We start from the raw sequence: 17,172 nt of genomic DNA on the forward strand, positions 1-17,172 counted from the left end.
ATGTCATATCAAACATGGCCTAATCCTCCCATATTCAAATCAACAGTCATTTTGATACTGATATAAAGTACCAGAAGGCGCTCTGACAGACCAGAATGATCGTATCTGCACATAACTACCTCAGCTCAGCTAAAAAGCCTAAATACTTACTTGGACTTCAAAATTCATATTCTCCAGAAATTTCTGGTTCATTGTGTCTGCAAATTTGTTGATGGCTCTCAAGAACACCCTAAAAAAGAAAAGCAATGATACAGATAAATGAATGTAATCTCTGGTAATCCAACCACGTATGATATTGATGGAAACCCATTTAAACACAGAACACACTAGAAGAAGCAAAGTTCACATGTACATGTACACACCAGATGACATGCTGTGCAATAGCATACTATTTATAGTCTGTTAGACATTAAAAAAATTTAAGCACACATTTGTCAAAAAATTTCTTGATCTCCGTTGAAAAATGCAGACAAGTTCTTTTCCTTTGCTGCACACTGCATTGTATTCTTGAGAAAACACAGAGCAATTCTTTCAAACACAATTTTACCTTCTATGTGACAAACCCAAATCATTATGAGTGTCACTGCCGCCTCCTCATGGGTTTGACAGCTGAAAGAGTTCCTGTACTTACATTATTAGTTAGAAGCTGCCACTGCATTTTCCCAATTAAAAGATATTATGTGCAGCTTTTTGGTTTTCTCAGAGGTGGTGAGGGGAAGATGACACCTCTGCCCATGTTCCTCCTCAGGTTGATTATAAAAACACATTCAAAGCTGAGTTAATATACAGTTATTTCTTCCAAGAGGAAGAGTGTGAACATTATCCCTCTAGCTTGAAAAGCAGACCTATTTATGCTCATTATTAATGCAGCAAGATTAAGTCATGTTTCTAAAGCTAATTTCTTTGTCTAACTTTCCAGCACAGTAAATTTGTAAATCAAAAATTGATTGTATCTCTAAATATTTATAAAGTTTATTTAAATAATTCAGTTTCATTCAATTTACAATTTTGAAAACAAGTGATCCATTTCCCTCTGCTTCATAGCTAAAATTTTTAAAAGTTTTTAAGTTGAAATATTTCTATGGCAACCACTGTGTGGGCCAACATACTGCAACCTGAAGGAAATGAAGACAAGTAAGAAACAATCCTAACTGTTCAAATACAATGACTCTGTCAATTAGCTAATCAAGATCTAATAGTTGTGACAGGTCCACAAAACCCCAACCATCTTAATGTTTAATGGGATCAGAAAAGGCAGTAATTCGATAATTAGAAGTATTAGCAAAAGACTAAAAGACCACAGAATATGCATATGTTAATGTCAGAGGAATACTGTATCCTTGTGTTGGGTTCTGTGTAGTGTTCTAGTCTCGCATCTCAAAAAGATAAACAAATACAAAAAAAGAAAAGAGAGAAGAAAACAAGCAAATAAATGTGACAAAGAAATAATCAAACCCATTTAAGAGATTGTGCCTGAGACCTGGTTTCTTTAGTCAGGGGACACTATGTGACTGAGGAGGGATATGGTAGAACCTATAAAATCAAAAGTACCACGGAGATGAGATACCTACTGTTCCGTTTATCATATAAGCATTGGAGAGCACTGAACACAATCAGAATGTGCCTTCAAAATAAGCAAAACCAGACAGTTTTTATACTAGTCTTGTTCAGCTATGCAACTCATTTCTACAGGATGCTGTGAACGCTTGAATTTTGTACTGGCTTTAAAGTGATTAGATACATCAAAGACAAAAATGAAGGGAGGACTAGTAAATGTCATTGGTCACTGGAGGCTGGGAGAACACAGCAGACAGTGTTACCTCTACCCAGTTCTGTTGTTATACTGTTCCTTAGGCAGCTGTTTATGAGACTACCAGAAACAGAATAGTCAGTGAAATGAATTTTAGCCTCACCACCAAAAATAAAAATATTTGCAAGGGCTAAATGCAGTTTCTTAATGAGTGAGGTAAAGCAAAAGTTCTGCTTTTGGCAGGCTTAGGACAACAAATCCTATTTAACCACTAAGCAATAGTCCAAAGCAGCACACTGCTTCACTAGGGCAACAACTTGACTGGCTAGACTGACATCCTTTATTACCATTATGATTTTCCATGAGGAAAAAATTCTTTGTGTAAACCTAAGGAGTATTTTCTTTCCATCCATGTAGTACTCCTCTGTAATGTTAATGTGATCAAGGAAATAAAGTAATTTATACATGGTGTTACATCCTGCCAAGTCCTTTTTTTTAATGTGATCAGAGGGACACTACAATTTTAACTGCTACAGTAACTGTAGCACTGGAAGGTAATGGACTTCTAAGGGTGCTGTGTTGCTCTACTGCATCATCCCACACATTCAGATGAGCTTCTAGGTCTAGGGCACAGTCTGACCTAATCTTCTAACACTAGCTCAGCTAATCTGAATCTGGCCAGCTGAATTAAGGGTCTGATCTGTAAAATGCTGAGCATCATCAAATCACCTCAGGTTCAAGAAATCCAATTTTGCTCAATACTGGTTTTGCAGGTTATCACCACTCTCATAAGCAACCTCTGTACAATCACAGAATTGCGCTGTGTATCCACTGCAATTTTAGACTATGTTGGTCTGAACAGGCTATGGTACATTCTTTTTGGCCTTTTATGTGATCAACTCTTATTCTGGAAAATGCAATTTCCTCTGCAAGCTGCCCCATGCTACCCACAAGAAAATAAATACATTCTTCTCTAATGCTTCACTCGCATGCGTACATTTATCTCTACAAAACTGCCTGATGCTTGACACACAGTTCAAGATTCTGCAAAAAAAAGGGGGATTCTAAAAAGAATGGTCTACTTTAGACAGCACAAAAAAAAATACACAGCTAGGCAGAATCACAGACACCCACATGTTATTCTGTCTGTCAGCATCCCCATTTACTCTTCTGGGTAGGAGTTTTGGGTCAAGGCCTTTTCAGCGTCATGTCTTTTCTGTAGAACTATATTGCTCTAGATTCTCCTTTGATTTACAAAGTATATTTCTTGCCAACTCACATAATCAAGTTCTTCAGCTCCAGCTGCTCAGAGAGTTGCATTTCCCTTCACTCAGAAAGTCTTTTGTTGAAGTAGAAGGAGGTGTCCTCCATTTTTGAGACATTTTAAATTTCCTAACTTCTGTGTATTTACACACTACTCCAGGACCTATGGTGAAACATGTCACCTAAATATCCTGTTTGGGCAGAATCTGGTATGGTGCTGATAATCTGTTACATTAAAAAAACCCCACACTTTTAGGTATGTTGGCTTTTAGTACAGAAATATCATGCAAGAAGTAATCATAACTTACACACATGAGATTTATTAGTGCAAATCTATTTCATAATATGGACATACTTCTTGTGTGTCATATTTTAAAATTTTTTGTGAAGACCTTGTGGCTTAATGTTAGCCATACATAAAAGCCCCAAGGATACCTGAGAAATACTGAGGTACTTGATTGTCCAGTAAAAATTACTGATAATACTAAAAATATTTACAGGATTCTATCCAATATAATTATATGTAAGCTATCTTTTGTGAATATCCCTTTCATTCTCACAGATATTTTTATCTGATATACTGGAATGACATATTTGCAGGAAGCATGCGATACTTCCAGGCTGTCAAGTTCCAAATATTTTCATGCATTTGTATTTTGCCTAAAGGGTGTATCTATTTCTGTCACTGGAAGTCACTTACGCAGTAGGTTTGAATTCTATTCCTGGCTCCTGCCAATTCCATGCTGTCCTACCTCAATGATTTCACTTATATATGCCTCAGCTTCCCCTTTCACCAAAACAGGGTATTAATTAACTAGCCACAAGTACGAAGCTAAAAAGATAATTATAAAACACTTCGAGATTTTGATGAAAACAAGAGCAAATATAATTTTTATTATTACTGACAGCATATTCCTACTTTAGGAACTAAACACTGATCCAAGATGAGAGAGTTGAAGTCATTTGATTGGAGAAGTAATCATTACTTACATGTTTATAACATCAGTTAACAATTATGAGTGATAGAATGGATAAGACATAGCTAGAAAAGAGATGGTAAAAGAGCATGTCCCAGAACAGCTCAGAAAAACACAATATGTGCTGACTTCAGAGTAAGTTATTGAGAAAAACTACTGAAAGGCATTATCTTGTCACAGTGTAATATAACTTAATTTCCCTTGCTTCTATAACAGATCATTGGAGCTTACCTTTTCTCTGAACTTGGGGATTGCTGCTCAGTTTTGCTTTGCAAGTTTAGACTGATCTAGACTGACCAAAAGACAGGATCTTGATTTCTCATACAGATAATGGCATTAGGTGGTTTTTCTGTTCAACATTCTCCCCTTGTCACATTTTCCCTTAATTTTAATCATCACCACAGGTTTACAAATATATTCTTTCAGGTGTTTAGTTATGATAACTTTTCCTCAGTTACTTCATGTGGAATTAATTTCCCATCAAATAATTGTGATCTAAAATTACTGAAATTCCTTTATCCACAATAATTTCTATGATATTTCCTGAATTTATGGGTATTAATGCTTCTAATCTACAGTTCATACCAATCTCTTGGGCCTGAAAATTTATGGATGATCTTCAAAGACCAAAGTCTCTGGTCTTAATCCGGGTATAAAAAGGCAAGATTTTGGTTTAGGACAGCAACAGAATTGTCACGGTTCAACTGCTGCTATCTCCTTTACCTTTCTAAATTTCCTGCTGCTTCTACTTTGCTTTATTGTATTGTCAGAGAAATTTCTTCCAAATTTTGGCTCAAAAGCAAGCCAAATGAATAGAATTGTCTGCACTTAGTTTCAAATACTTAGATGTACATTCTAAATAAGAATAGAACAGTACTGTCATGTATATAGATAATTTATGACAGATAAAGCTGAAAATTTATATGTCATCTTAAGATAAAAATTTGATTTCAAACTGATTCTCCCTCAAACAAAATAAAACAGAGGGGCTGAGATGCAGCAAACAATTTTATATTCATAAAAAACATGTTGCTAATCAAAGTAGGATTTCAAGGCTATTCCTTAGGTGATGATGACTCTGTTTTAACAGTAAAATAGGTCTGCACATTGTCCTTGCTTTTGAAGTGCAAATAGGTGATAAACCTAAAATATAGATCTGGAACTCCAAGTTATTTTTAGCAAATGAGTTAGAATTAGTGCATCAGCTCCTTGCAGCATAAAACAAAGAGATGAGTATAGTAAAAAAAAACAACCCACAAACCAAAACAAAAAACCCAAAAAACCTTAAATTGGCATTGCCTGTTCTTAGGTGGCTTTGCAAAAGCTGGACTTTTTCAACCTAGTTTCAGACACAGAACACAGACGGGTCCACAAAATTATTTTGGGAAAGGTGCCTAAATCAGGTACAGAATTATAAACCTTCCCAAAATCATGAATTGACCTTTCCTCAGACTCCTGCACATGAATTCTTTTAAAGCAATGGTCCAACAGCAGAGAGATGCTCTTCAGTGTCTTTTCAAGTTCACAAGACTCTAAAATTTGGGAGCTCACTGCTTCAACTTTGAGATGAATAATCCAGATACTGAGTTGAAGCTGAATTAATTTACTTAGGTATTTATGAACATCAACTCAAACTCATGTTTGCTATGCCTTCTAAAGCTTGATTACACTGATGTAATGACAGGTGGAAAAAATGAACCAAGTACAAACTTCTACTAGATAAACAGACACAGGAAAATAGAGATAAGCTTTAAAAGAATATTATTTTCTGTGTTGTGAAAGCTCTTACTGAAAGAAACCATTAAAATGCTGGAATATATGGTTTTTAAAAATCAAGTCTGTAAACCAATGAAGACATGGACAGTTTTTAAAACTCAGAACCTCTTCCCACAAGCCCTAAGTGATCTTCCTTCAGAGTATTTGGTCCACAAATTAAAGTCAGAAGGAGTTACACTAACTTCAGTTTGGCAGGTGTTTTTTTGTAATTCCCAAAGGCTGATCAATCAGCACTTTCATCAGTGAATCCTCTACTTGAGCAGATGAGGAATATGAGGGAAATTCATTCAAAGCCTAGGTGATGCATTGACTGTTATTTTGAAGATCTTGTCTGAGTTCTGATAAACATGGTCTTGCCAGTATGATGATTACATGAAATCTGGAGTAGGGAACAGCAGAGCTGAAATAATACTCCCACATAATTTATGTTGACTTGGTAGTAGCATCCTCAAAATGCTTTACGGAAGACAACTGATAGGTATTTCAACATGAAGCAAGCACAAAGGAAAAGCAGCTGAAGTCAACTGATTCTCTTCAAGGCCTCTGTCATCTTTCCTCTTCTTTCTTGTGTGCAAAGCTAGAAGAAGGCATGTTAAATACAGAGGAGACTAGCAAAGAGGTTCAGACCCAATCCCAAATGCTGATCATTGTCAATGACTGAAACAGTGATAAGCAAACATAAACCAAACCTGGAAGATATAAAATACACAGAAGAGAGATCAGACAAGCAATCAGTGTGACAAGAGAGATTAAAAAAATACACATTTACTATTTCAGTGACCAAAGCAGAGCAGCAGGAGAAAGCCTAAGAAAATGGGTGAAAAGATAATAACAAAAATCTTTACAAAGAAACAGCAGAAATTATCTCCTAATAATGTGGCACACTATCATTGATTTAGAAATGAAGGACAATGCAAGATGGAAACACTATTTAAAAACCTTGTAGCTATGTGAAACCTAGTTATTAAGAGAACAATAATGGCAACACTTAGGAAGCAATCCACTTCCATGGTAACTGGAAAAATATGGCCAGTGGTGCAAAGAGGGTAGTATAATTTAACCATATTTCTCCCTTGTGTCAACTCACTATCGCTATACAATGAAGAATAATTTTTTTTGTACTGTTCATATTGAATTCTAATGATAAAGCAATTGTCATTTTCCTAAATTCTTTTTCAATGTATGGCTGGAGAGCCTATCCAAATAGCATGGTCAGAAAAAAATGCTTAAAAATAACTGCTATCCAGCTTCTCTTGTCTCAATTATAAATTGTTTGTTATGTACAATTCATTTTCTTTATTACAATTATTTGAAAATTTACCTTGAATAGCTATGCCAAGCATACAAAAATAATATGTGCTATAATGTATCAGAGTTAATTTGACAGCAATACAAAAGCAACACCTAGAGAAAGACAAGAATGAGCAATTGCTTTGATGCTATACAAGCGAAGTTTCCATTTGAGATCTCCTGACTTTGTTAAAAGTCTCTTTGTATGTAGCTTTTCCTTCAGCATCTACCTAAAACATATTTTTAAAGACTGCTCATCTCCCATTTAGGAATCAAACTACATTTCCAAAACTGCATCTCAGGTATACATTTATGCCAAACTCTTTTGAAAATGTGATGCTTAGCATGGAATCACAGAATAGTTTGGGTTGGAAGGGACCTTAAAGATCATCTAGTTCCAACCCCCTGCCATGGGCAGGGACACCTTCCACTAGCCCAGGTTGCTCACAGCCCCGTCCAACCTGGCCTTGAACCCTTCCAGGGAGGGAGCAGCCACAGCTTCTCTGGGAAACCTGTGCCAGGGCCTCACCACCCTCACAGCAAAGAATTTCTTCCTTCTATCTAATCTAAATCTGCCCTCTTTCAGTTTAAAGCCATTACTCCTCACCCTATCCCTACACCCCCTGATAATGAGTCCCTCCCCATCTTTCCTGTAGCCCCTTTAAGTACTGGGAGGCCGCTGTAAGGTTTCCCCGGAGCCTTCTCTCCTCCAGGCTGAACACCCCCAACTCTCTCAGCCTGTCCTCACAGGGGAGGTGCTCCAGCCCCTGATCATCCTCGTGGCCTCCTCTGGCCCCACTCAAGCAGGTCCGTGTCCTTCTGCTGTTGGTGCCCCCAGAGCTGGACACAGCACTGCAGGGGGGGTCTCATGAGAGTGGAGTAGAGGGGGAGAATCCCCTCCCTCGACCTGCTGGCCACACTCCTCTTGATGCAGCCCAGCACACGGTTGGCTTTCTGGGCTACGAGAGCACGTTGCTGGCTCACAGTCAGTTTTCCACCCACTACTACCCCCAAGTCCTTCTCCTTGGGGCTGCTCTCAATCCACTCCTCACCCAGCCTGCATTTGTACTTGGGATTGTCCCGACCCATGGGCAGGACCTTGCACTTGGCCTTGCTGAATTTCATGAGGTTTGCATGCTTTAAGAAGCTTAATAGCTTGAAAACTAAGTGTACAAAAAGCTGTCATAATGGACTCTGATATAAGTAATTTCATTTTAAAGGTATTTTCAGTAATTTTTCTTGGATTTGTGAGTATCTTCTCACTTCAGTCTACTCTCCTTTTTTGTGCATTCCATGTAAATGTTTGCAGAGTAGAACTATTCTGAATTAAAAAAAACAGTAATTGAAAGTCACATGGTGTCATTTGTACTAGATCAAGTCTGGAATAAAATACAAGGCTGAAAACCAGTTAGTATACATAAATGTAATGACTTAACATGGTTATATCGGGATGTCACACAGTAATAAAAACTTTCATGGCCTTCACTTTTGAAGGAAGTTTGAACTGATGTTGTGAAACTACTTCCCCATTCTTCCACTGATTTTTGGTTTTCACCTGTTGACACTCACCCTTACTGTAATATTTGGACATATCATTTAATCTTCATTTCTATGTATCTAAAAATGGTTCAAAGGTGATACTTTGGTAAATATATTTTTGTGCATGTTCCCAGGGCCTATTTCTAGAAATACTTTTATTATTACACATGTCAAAGGATTAAAATTGGAGAATTACATGAAACCAAAGTATAAGAGCATGGATAACGCTATGTTGCTGGCTTTTGGGGGCTTTGGGTGGTGGATTTTTTGTTGTTGTTTGTTTTGGTTTGGTTTTTTTTTTCAAGTGGTTCTGTCTTACTCATAATCACACCATAAAACTTCAAAGGTAAGATGTAGTATTTGAGCTTTGCTTTTTCTCTCCCCCCATTAAATAAGCTTTCTGTATCTGAAATCCCTTCTCTGTACCTGCGTTATATTTTAACATCGTACATGTACTTTTGATTTTTCAGATATTCTTATTGAAAATATTTAGCGAGTGAATACCTTTTGTCTATAATACATAGTTTATCTACTTTTAGGGAAGCCCAGCTTCTTCTGAAGTTAAGAGATCTGTAATTACAGGTACAGACAACTATGCATCTGCCTCTTGTATAACTGCTGCTCACTTGAGCTTATTATTTTACAGACAAAACTGTATCGATACAGACGAAGTTGCATTGAATCAGCAGATTATGACTTCCAAAAAAGATCATTATGCAGCAAATGCATAATACATCGGCAGGATTATTTTGTGATGTTCCTGTTTAAAAATATGAAAACAACTGTTCAAAATAATGTTAAATATGAGAAAATGGTATACATTTAATTTCCTGAAAATCTCTCAAGATATGAAGTACTGACCAAAGCTACTCATAAGAAGGGGGAACACAGAAAGATTGCTCAATAGCATTTACAGCATCTCGTGAAAATTATGAATGCTGAATTTGTATTGTCAGTCTATTCTGTAGTGACATATTTAAAACAGTTTATGTGGGTAATCTCTTCATTATTTTTTCACTCATGTGCACATATGTTCTACAGAGTGTAAAACACTACTCATTGTCTTAAGTCCCAGATCTTTCACTAAAATTAAAATACCTGTGAACATACAAAAAATATTTTATAACAGGCCACATAGCAATGAACCTAAAAGATTTCTATATGCCAATAAAAGTTGTATCTGGAAGAATAACACTTTATCTTACTGACTTTCTGAAAACATCAAACTAACAAGTTGTTTTTCTGTGTCGAGTTGTTCTCTCCACTGAAGACTTTGCTTTTAGTTCAGCAGACCTCATACTCCAGAAGCAGGAGCATCCTAGCAGTCGATACCAAGAAAGATGAGATACTCTGCAGTGGGAGTGGGAAAGGGATGGCTCACAGCATGCTTTCTCTCTGCATTTTAGATAAAAGACTAAATGACTGCAGTCAAAACGTAATAGGCATCTATTGTGTACCACGACCATGATATGCAATAGCCTATCTTGCTGAGCGGATGATCTGCTGCAGTCACCACATCATTAAGTGGTTAGATTCTTGGTAAGCAGATAATTCCGTAACATGGGTAACAATGAGCAGCATGCAGAGTTAGTGCAGAATAAGCATCTTGTAGTATTTGGTGCTAGAAAGATGCAAGTGATTGAAAAGTAGGGTTACATCAGGCACAATGAGACTCAAACACCTACAGATGGAAGAGACACTCTCTGCTAGGCTTATAACTGACAGCAAAGCATTAAATGACTCAGTCAGACATATCAGCCACAGCTGGAAGTGTAACTCCCCATGGAAGTAAATTTACAACCCACAGTGAAACAACTGCCTCTTCTCTTTATCTGCCTTATTCCATTATCCCAGGACTAACCTTATGTCATTTGCCCTATTACAAGCACTGACTTTTGTAGGGACTGGGAATGACAACTAGGAAACAGTTACCTGGATTTAAGGGGAAAGAGATACAAATCTGAGAATACTGAGACACTGTATACCAAATACCCCAGCAAGTAAAACAGTAAGTAAATAAAATGTACTTTGCCTCTGAAAGGGACTTTATATTAACAGGGAAATTGCATTTCAGCAAGGACATTTTTAGTCTCATAGCAAAAATAAACTGTTCAAGGACACATCTTATTACTATACATGATTAAAGCAGTGACTAAACGGTACAAACTGTTTGAACTTGTTACAATACTTCATTTACCCTCTTGTGCACATGTGTATAAAATAATATTTTCATTAGACATTTATATTTGTTGCTTAAAATACTTTTTCTCATATTAAAATTACAAAGTTCTGCAGTATGCCGTAACTCTATGTGTAAATGCATTCTGTCTCCCTGAAAATTCAAGCCCTTAAGAAAAACTGCATTCCTGTCAAGTATGCTTAGGCCAGTCAAAAGTTGCCAGAGGAAAACAAGATCAAAGAAAGGATTGTATATTACTTGTATACAACAGATCAGTCTTATAAATTCTGTCTTATTTGTGCAAAATGAACTGCAACACCATCATCCAACCTTAGTTACATAAATGAATCTTAACTCCCAATATATCTTTGAAAAACAAGAGTAAACCTAACCTAAACTACTTGTATATTTTTTTTTTTCTCTTCGGAATAAATAAATGCCCCTTTTCATTCTCTGCAAGACAAATAACAAGCCAGGCAATGTTTTCAGCAAACTGTTAGAGCATAGTTGGATAGAATAAATCCGAGTTTTCTGCTACATTTCCTATGAGAACAGACTACATATTAATAATCAAAGAATTAAAGTCAAGGAGGATTTTTTTTTCCTATTTTCATAATTAGAATGGTATTCTCAATTCTAAAATCTCATCACAATTGTTACAAATTGAACACCATATTACAGCACCAGCTCAAGTAAGCGTACTCTTATCAACTGAATTTGTGTACCTTGTGTATAGTCAGACCCATTAATGTCTGAATAGACACAATATCCACTGACATCAATACATATATCACAGTATGAAATCTTTCTAAAACCATGAAAATATGACAAGCTCTCATTTCTACCAACAGATAGATGGAAGACTGAAAAGTAGTTCTAGTATTTTAACTAATTTGGGGGCTTTCTCCCTTCCAATTTGAGATACTCCATGATTCTATGAAATCTAGTGAGTTGGTAGTAGCAATACAGTTTGTAGCATCTCTCCCATAAATACTTAAGCTTCTTGCTTGAAAAAAGTACGTTTCCCTACTTCCTGCCCACTGTGTTCAGTTTCCCTTCTCCCCCAAACTCTACTATAAATACCATTCTTGATAGTACACTTAAATTGTGACTACCAGCTGTTCAGGTTTTCTCTTCAGAAAATTGAAAAGAAAAGCAGTCCAACAGCCACTGAACTCATTATGTGTGCTTGTTACTTAAAGATTGAGACTACAACTTTAAAAATGCCGTCTCTTCATAATGCACAAAGCAACGTTTTGTCGAGTTTCACAGTACAACACTGTAAGCATCATCTTCTTTTGAAAAGACTTTTTCTAGTCAAAGGCAGAGTTGTTCAGAAACATACATATGTATACTGTGGAAAAAACATGACTTCTGAAAAACATGTAACAGAGCCATTCACAGATGATCAATAAAAAAAAAACCAAACAGGCCTGGAATCCCTACTGTCCTTTTCTTAAAAAGAAATCCCTGTAGTCCCTTGCTAGTTGATGACTAGGAACTTATTCTGCCTCATTTTGCTGGCTGATGATACCAACAGGATCTATAGTTCCTGGCACTCTGAGAAATGGTGAGGTACTTGGGGATGCAGGTGGCACTGTGAAACCATAATGAGATTTTGCTGAATTAATAATGCTGCTCCAACATGTGAGCTACATGACAACCAGGTCTTGAGAGTGTTACAAAGCAGTTCATCAGCAAATAAGCAGCTATTTTTAGTATGTATAATGAAAGAAAATTGGCAACATTTCCAGCTCTTTTGCCAAATACCTGCAGCACTAAACCTTTCAAGTTAGACATAAAAAGGGCTGGGGAACACTTGACTCCAACAGATGTCTGAAAACACTCAGATATAGAGGTAATAAAAACATATTTTAGAACAAGCCTAACTACTGGTGTTAGAAAAACACCCTACAGTGTTATCTCACATGAGTTTTTCAGCAAATAGGATCTGACCTTGAAATGTACTGGTGAAAAACTGTTTCCTTTTATTTTTAAATACCTAAATATAATGTCAACAAAGTTCAGATAAGAACTCAGATGGACACACAAACAATGAAAGTGCTTACTAAGCCACTTCAGACTGGACATCAACCAAAACTGATTCCAGGTACTAATTATGAAAAGATCAAGTACTTTCAAACTCTTTCTCAGCAATTACCATTTCAAAGCCCAGAGGAACATAAGGGAGAGATGTGAATATGTTCCCTTTAGTTGCTAACCCCCCTAATCATTGCTTTTATTCAGCGAATCTGACTCCTTATGTGCTTCATGTTGATAATAAGGTATGGGAATTTCCTGGGAGGAATTATGTGCCTCTAAATTAAGATTATGAACAGCTGAGAGATAAGCAGACTATATGGTCTTACCTAAACCAGCAAAGCATTTCCCCGCAAATGCCATGTACCTAGGAATTACTGCTTTTATTAAGCTAATAACCAATAGTCTGAGTACCATAAGTGGAATAAAGTGCACATACAAGCAGTAGCAACTAGTAAAAAGTGTGCAGTAAGCAACCTTCATTAGAACAAAAGTTAATTAGATCTACCATGGAGGATCACAAAAATAACTCAGTTATTACATCCTCATGACCTCAATGAGGATTTTACTATTTCCTTAAGTGTTCTGCCCCACCTAGCATGCCACAAAAAGGTTTTCTTCCCATCTTGCTGTTAAGAAAAGGGGAAAAAAAAAAAAAAAAAGAAAAAAAGAAGTAGTTCACTCCCCTTTTTGATTCTCAGTTGCTAATAGAATACTCCCAGTCCAGTGGGACTTTTATACACAGCCTCTGCCTCCTTCAAATGGGCTTTGGGAATTAGAACATCCTTTAAGAGCAAACACACATCATTTATAACAGTGATTTAAAGTAATTTGAGTTTCCAACCTGATACAGGCAAACCTGGACCAAGTAAGTTTAGTCCATTAAGCTTCTACTCCCATTCTTTCAACTCGCCTACCACAGTTTCTCCCTTCCTTTGAACCTTGTAAGAAGTCTTTCTCCCATTCTTTTCCCCTTATCTATGCCAGACATCTAACATTTAGTAGAAATATCCCTGGTATCATACATGAACTGTCTGTCTTTATGTATGACTAATCAGTGTCCTGCTCATTAGGAACACCTTTCACCCACAAACAGGACCGAACTTGCAGTACTAGTTATGCTCTTCCCTTTCCTCTGCCTCTAAGTAAATGTACTGTGATTTTATGTTTCTGTACTGCCGTACATCCTACAGCAAAATTCCTCAAATGCCCACATTCCTTGCTGGGTACAAAATAGAAGAGATCATCTGGGAGAGACTATCAGGCTTTGTTGAATACCCGTAGGGAAGAAGTGCCAACTACCTTCTGCCACTGGCTAGATTATACAATAGAAATGCCTTACAGCCTTAACTAATATTTTAGCAAATTCAGAAAGAGGAGACTCTTAAGGTAAAACACCTCCTTTAGGGCATAAAAAGGCCTGCATGCAGCCTCCTGCTCAGAACAGGTGAATTAAGACTGCAAAACCTTAGCTGTGCTAACACTTTCTGTGTTTTTTGGGGTTTTTTTGTTGTTTGGGTTTTTTTTTATATATATTTTATTTTGTTCTCTTGTTATTATAAGAGAACCCAGCCTGATCCCTTGTGACTTTTTCTCTGTTACTTCTCTGGTTTGGAGTAAAGCATGTTAATAAGACAGATCTAGAAATTTAAATTAGTCTTCAATTTATTTCACAGAACACCCACCCCCTCAAAAAAACCCTAAACTAACAAAAAACCCCAAACCAAATTTCTATAAAGACTGATAACAAAAATCCCCCCTCTCCCAGTTCTTGATAAAAATTAAGACATGAAAGTAAGATCAATAACTCATTTCCTTATGTAATCTTGGGAACAACAACATAATCAAAGAGTATAAACAGTGCCAAGTCAATTTAGGTAAGCAATGTGTTTACAGAAGCACTGTTAAATAGCTTCTAAACATTTTTTTTTTAATGCTGACATTTTTCTTTAAATATTTTTATTTGACTTGTCCAATGCAGGATAAGGTTTAGAGCAACAAAGCCTGCCTGGACCAAGCTGTCCCACAAAGTTCAGAGTCATTAGGAGGCATTATCAACAAATGTACGGTACCACAATATAATTTCTACTGTCAGTAACCAAGGCAATATAGATACTCCCAGGTGAACCCCCAAGCCCCGAAGGTCTATTCTCTGAACAAGGATTGACACTTCCCCTGCCCCCATAGAATAAGAAAAATCCTATACTCCTGAATAATGCAGCTGTTAACAGCATTTTCCAGATAAGAGAAACAGTTGTACCTGTGAAAGGTTTGATATGCTTACTTACAATAAAAAATGGTTAGGTTACTTTTGTAGTAAGCTGATACTTTTTAAGAGCAATCCTTGCTACATTAAAAATAATTCCACATTGCAGCAGTAGCAACATAAGAATGTGCACTGAATTAGATTTTACCTTTATAGGCCAATGATTGACTCAGAGAAACAAGTGGGATGAAACTATTATCATTTACAAAATCTTACCTGGAATGAACACATCCACCAGCATATGTGTATCTGCTCACCTCAGAAGAGGGATTACTGATCTCTCTGCATGAACATTAGTGTATGTAAGTGACAGAAAGTGAGGTTTAGGCACCTGCGGCATCACTGCCATCATCACTATCCACTAGAACCATAAATCTCACTTCAAATCATGGAACACAAAAAAGAAACCCTTTTCATTTAATATCATTCCATTCAAATCCTAGATGAAAATGTATCCAATATCAAAATTTGCTATTATAATGCTGTAAATTTTCTTAGAAAATCTTTTCCTCAAGATCAAACAATCCCAGGAGATTATCAACTTTATTAAGTATCCTCTGTTCTCTCCTTTTCAATATTATAAAACTGGAAGAGCAAAATTACGTAACTGTGACATTTCAAATAAACAGCATCTGTGGACATCTAAATTGGAACCTATGCATCTTAGACTTAATTCTTGAGACTAGTGTCTCTGTGACTTCTAGAAAACTCAGTGTTACTGCCATTTCTACAAGACTAAAATAATGATAGTACAGATGATCAAAATCCACCTTTCCAAGAGAAGTTTTGCTCAAAGAAAAAAAAAAAAGAAAGCATATTCACTTCGTAATCCAACCCAGCAAGTAAACTCTAGGTATTTCTCTGAGAACAAGAAGCAAGAATTAAGTCAGTCCTGAAGGTAACATCCAAATAAATAGAAGTAAATTAAATGAACTTTTCCCCCCAAAACAGATCCCTTTCAGTGACATTTTTAGCTATGATTTCCACTAAGTATGGAGAGGAGGAAATCCAGAAAAAAAAAATCCACAAGTTGGTCACATGCTCATGGTTACTTTTTTGTTCAGTTTCTTCTGTATAATCAGATCCTTGTAAAACCAGTAAGTGTTCAAATCTTGAGGAAACTCTTCCTCACCTACGAGTTCCACAAATAAACAAATTGAACCAAGTAACTTTGTCAGCCATGTGTTTTGCTTTGCATTCTCAGTTCAGCTCTCCCTTGCTTTGCTCTGTTATAGACTAGACACAAAAAGAAAAAAGTCATACCTCAGAAGGACTAGGAACAATTGTTAGGAAATAAATCCTCACACAGCCCATCCTGCACCCTATATACTAGTCTTTCCTTCTTGCCAAAAACATTCATTTCTAACTGATGCCCATAATAAACAACAAAACTCACACTTCAAGGGAAGAACATTTCCTTCCTCTTCAAACAAGCAGTATTTCAAAGCTACTTTAAAGGAATCCATCTATGATATGTTGGCCCAAGCCAGCTGTCTAAAACCATTATCAATGGTGGAGGTGCACAAAGATCACTTCTCTCTTCTTTCCAATTCATTATCACATTATATGGAAATGATAAATTGAAAAGAGCTCATGTGGCTCTATGACGTGAAATTTCACTTACGCTACTTGTATTCCTAACACCAATACAACAGTGGTCCTGTGGCCTAAAGGAGCTCAAGCAAGACGTCGTTTATCCCACCATCATTTATGGTGACACCAAACCAGACAAATTATTGCTGTGGATAAAAGGTGCACAATCTGCTCAGCTTATGTCCACAAGATATTTCCTTCAGTCAATTTTGCAATCTAAGTAACTCAAAGATTTCTTATTAATAGCAAGGTCTCATAGACCAAACAATAGGCAGCATGGTAAATTTGACTGTACAGACTTTCGCTTAAATGACATCTTGATCTACAGAGGCAATATACTTGATTTTGATTTAATCAATCATGATGAAACCCCAAACGATCTATAGTAGGGCAATACATTTCCTCAATGATGTGAGCTACAGTAAGCACCGTGGATCCAACCTCCTCCTACAAATACTGCATTGTGTTCAAAGGTTTATTCTTTATCATTGGACCTTTT

General features: G+C 36.6%; 1 protein-coding gene across 2 annotated transcripts in view; it reads right to left on the reverse strand.

The window, feature by feature from the left end:
- The window catches only part of DOCK2 (dedicator of cytokinesis 2), a 203,938-nt gene that overhangs the window by 64,292 nt on the left and 122,474 nt on the right, over window positions 1-17,172 (reverse strand). For both annotated transcript variants that reach the window (XM_074883294.1, XM_074883292.1), the window contains one exon: window positions 151-229. In XM_074883294.1, coding sequence (XP_074739395.1) covers window positions 151-229 — 79 coding nt within the window. The remainder of the gene's footprint in view (window positions 1-150; window positions 230-17,172) is intronic.

Source organism: Strix uralensis, chromosome 14 (assembly GCF_047716275.1).
Source record: "Strix uralensis isolate ZFMK-TIS-50842 chromosome 14, bStrUra1, whole genome shotgun sequence".
In the NCBI taxonomy this organism is placed as follows: Eukaryota; Metazoa; Chordata; class Aves; order Strigiformes; family Strigidae; genus Strix; species Strix uralensis.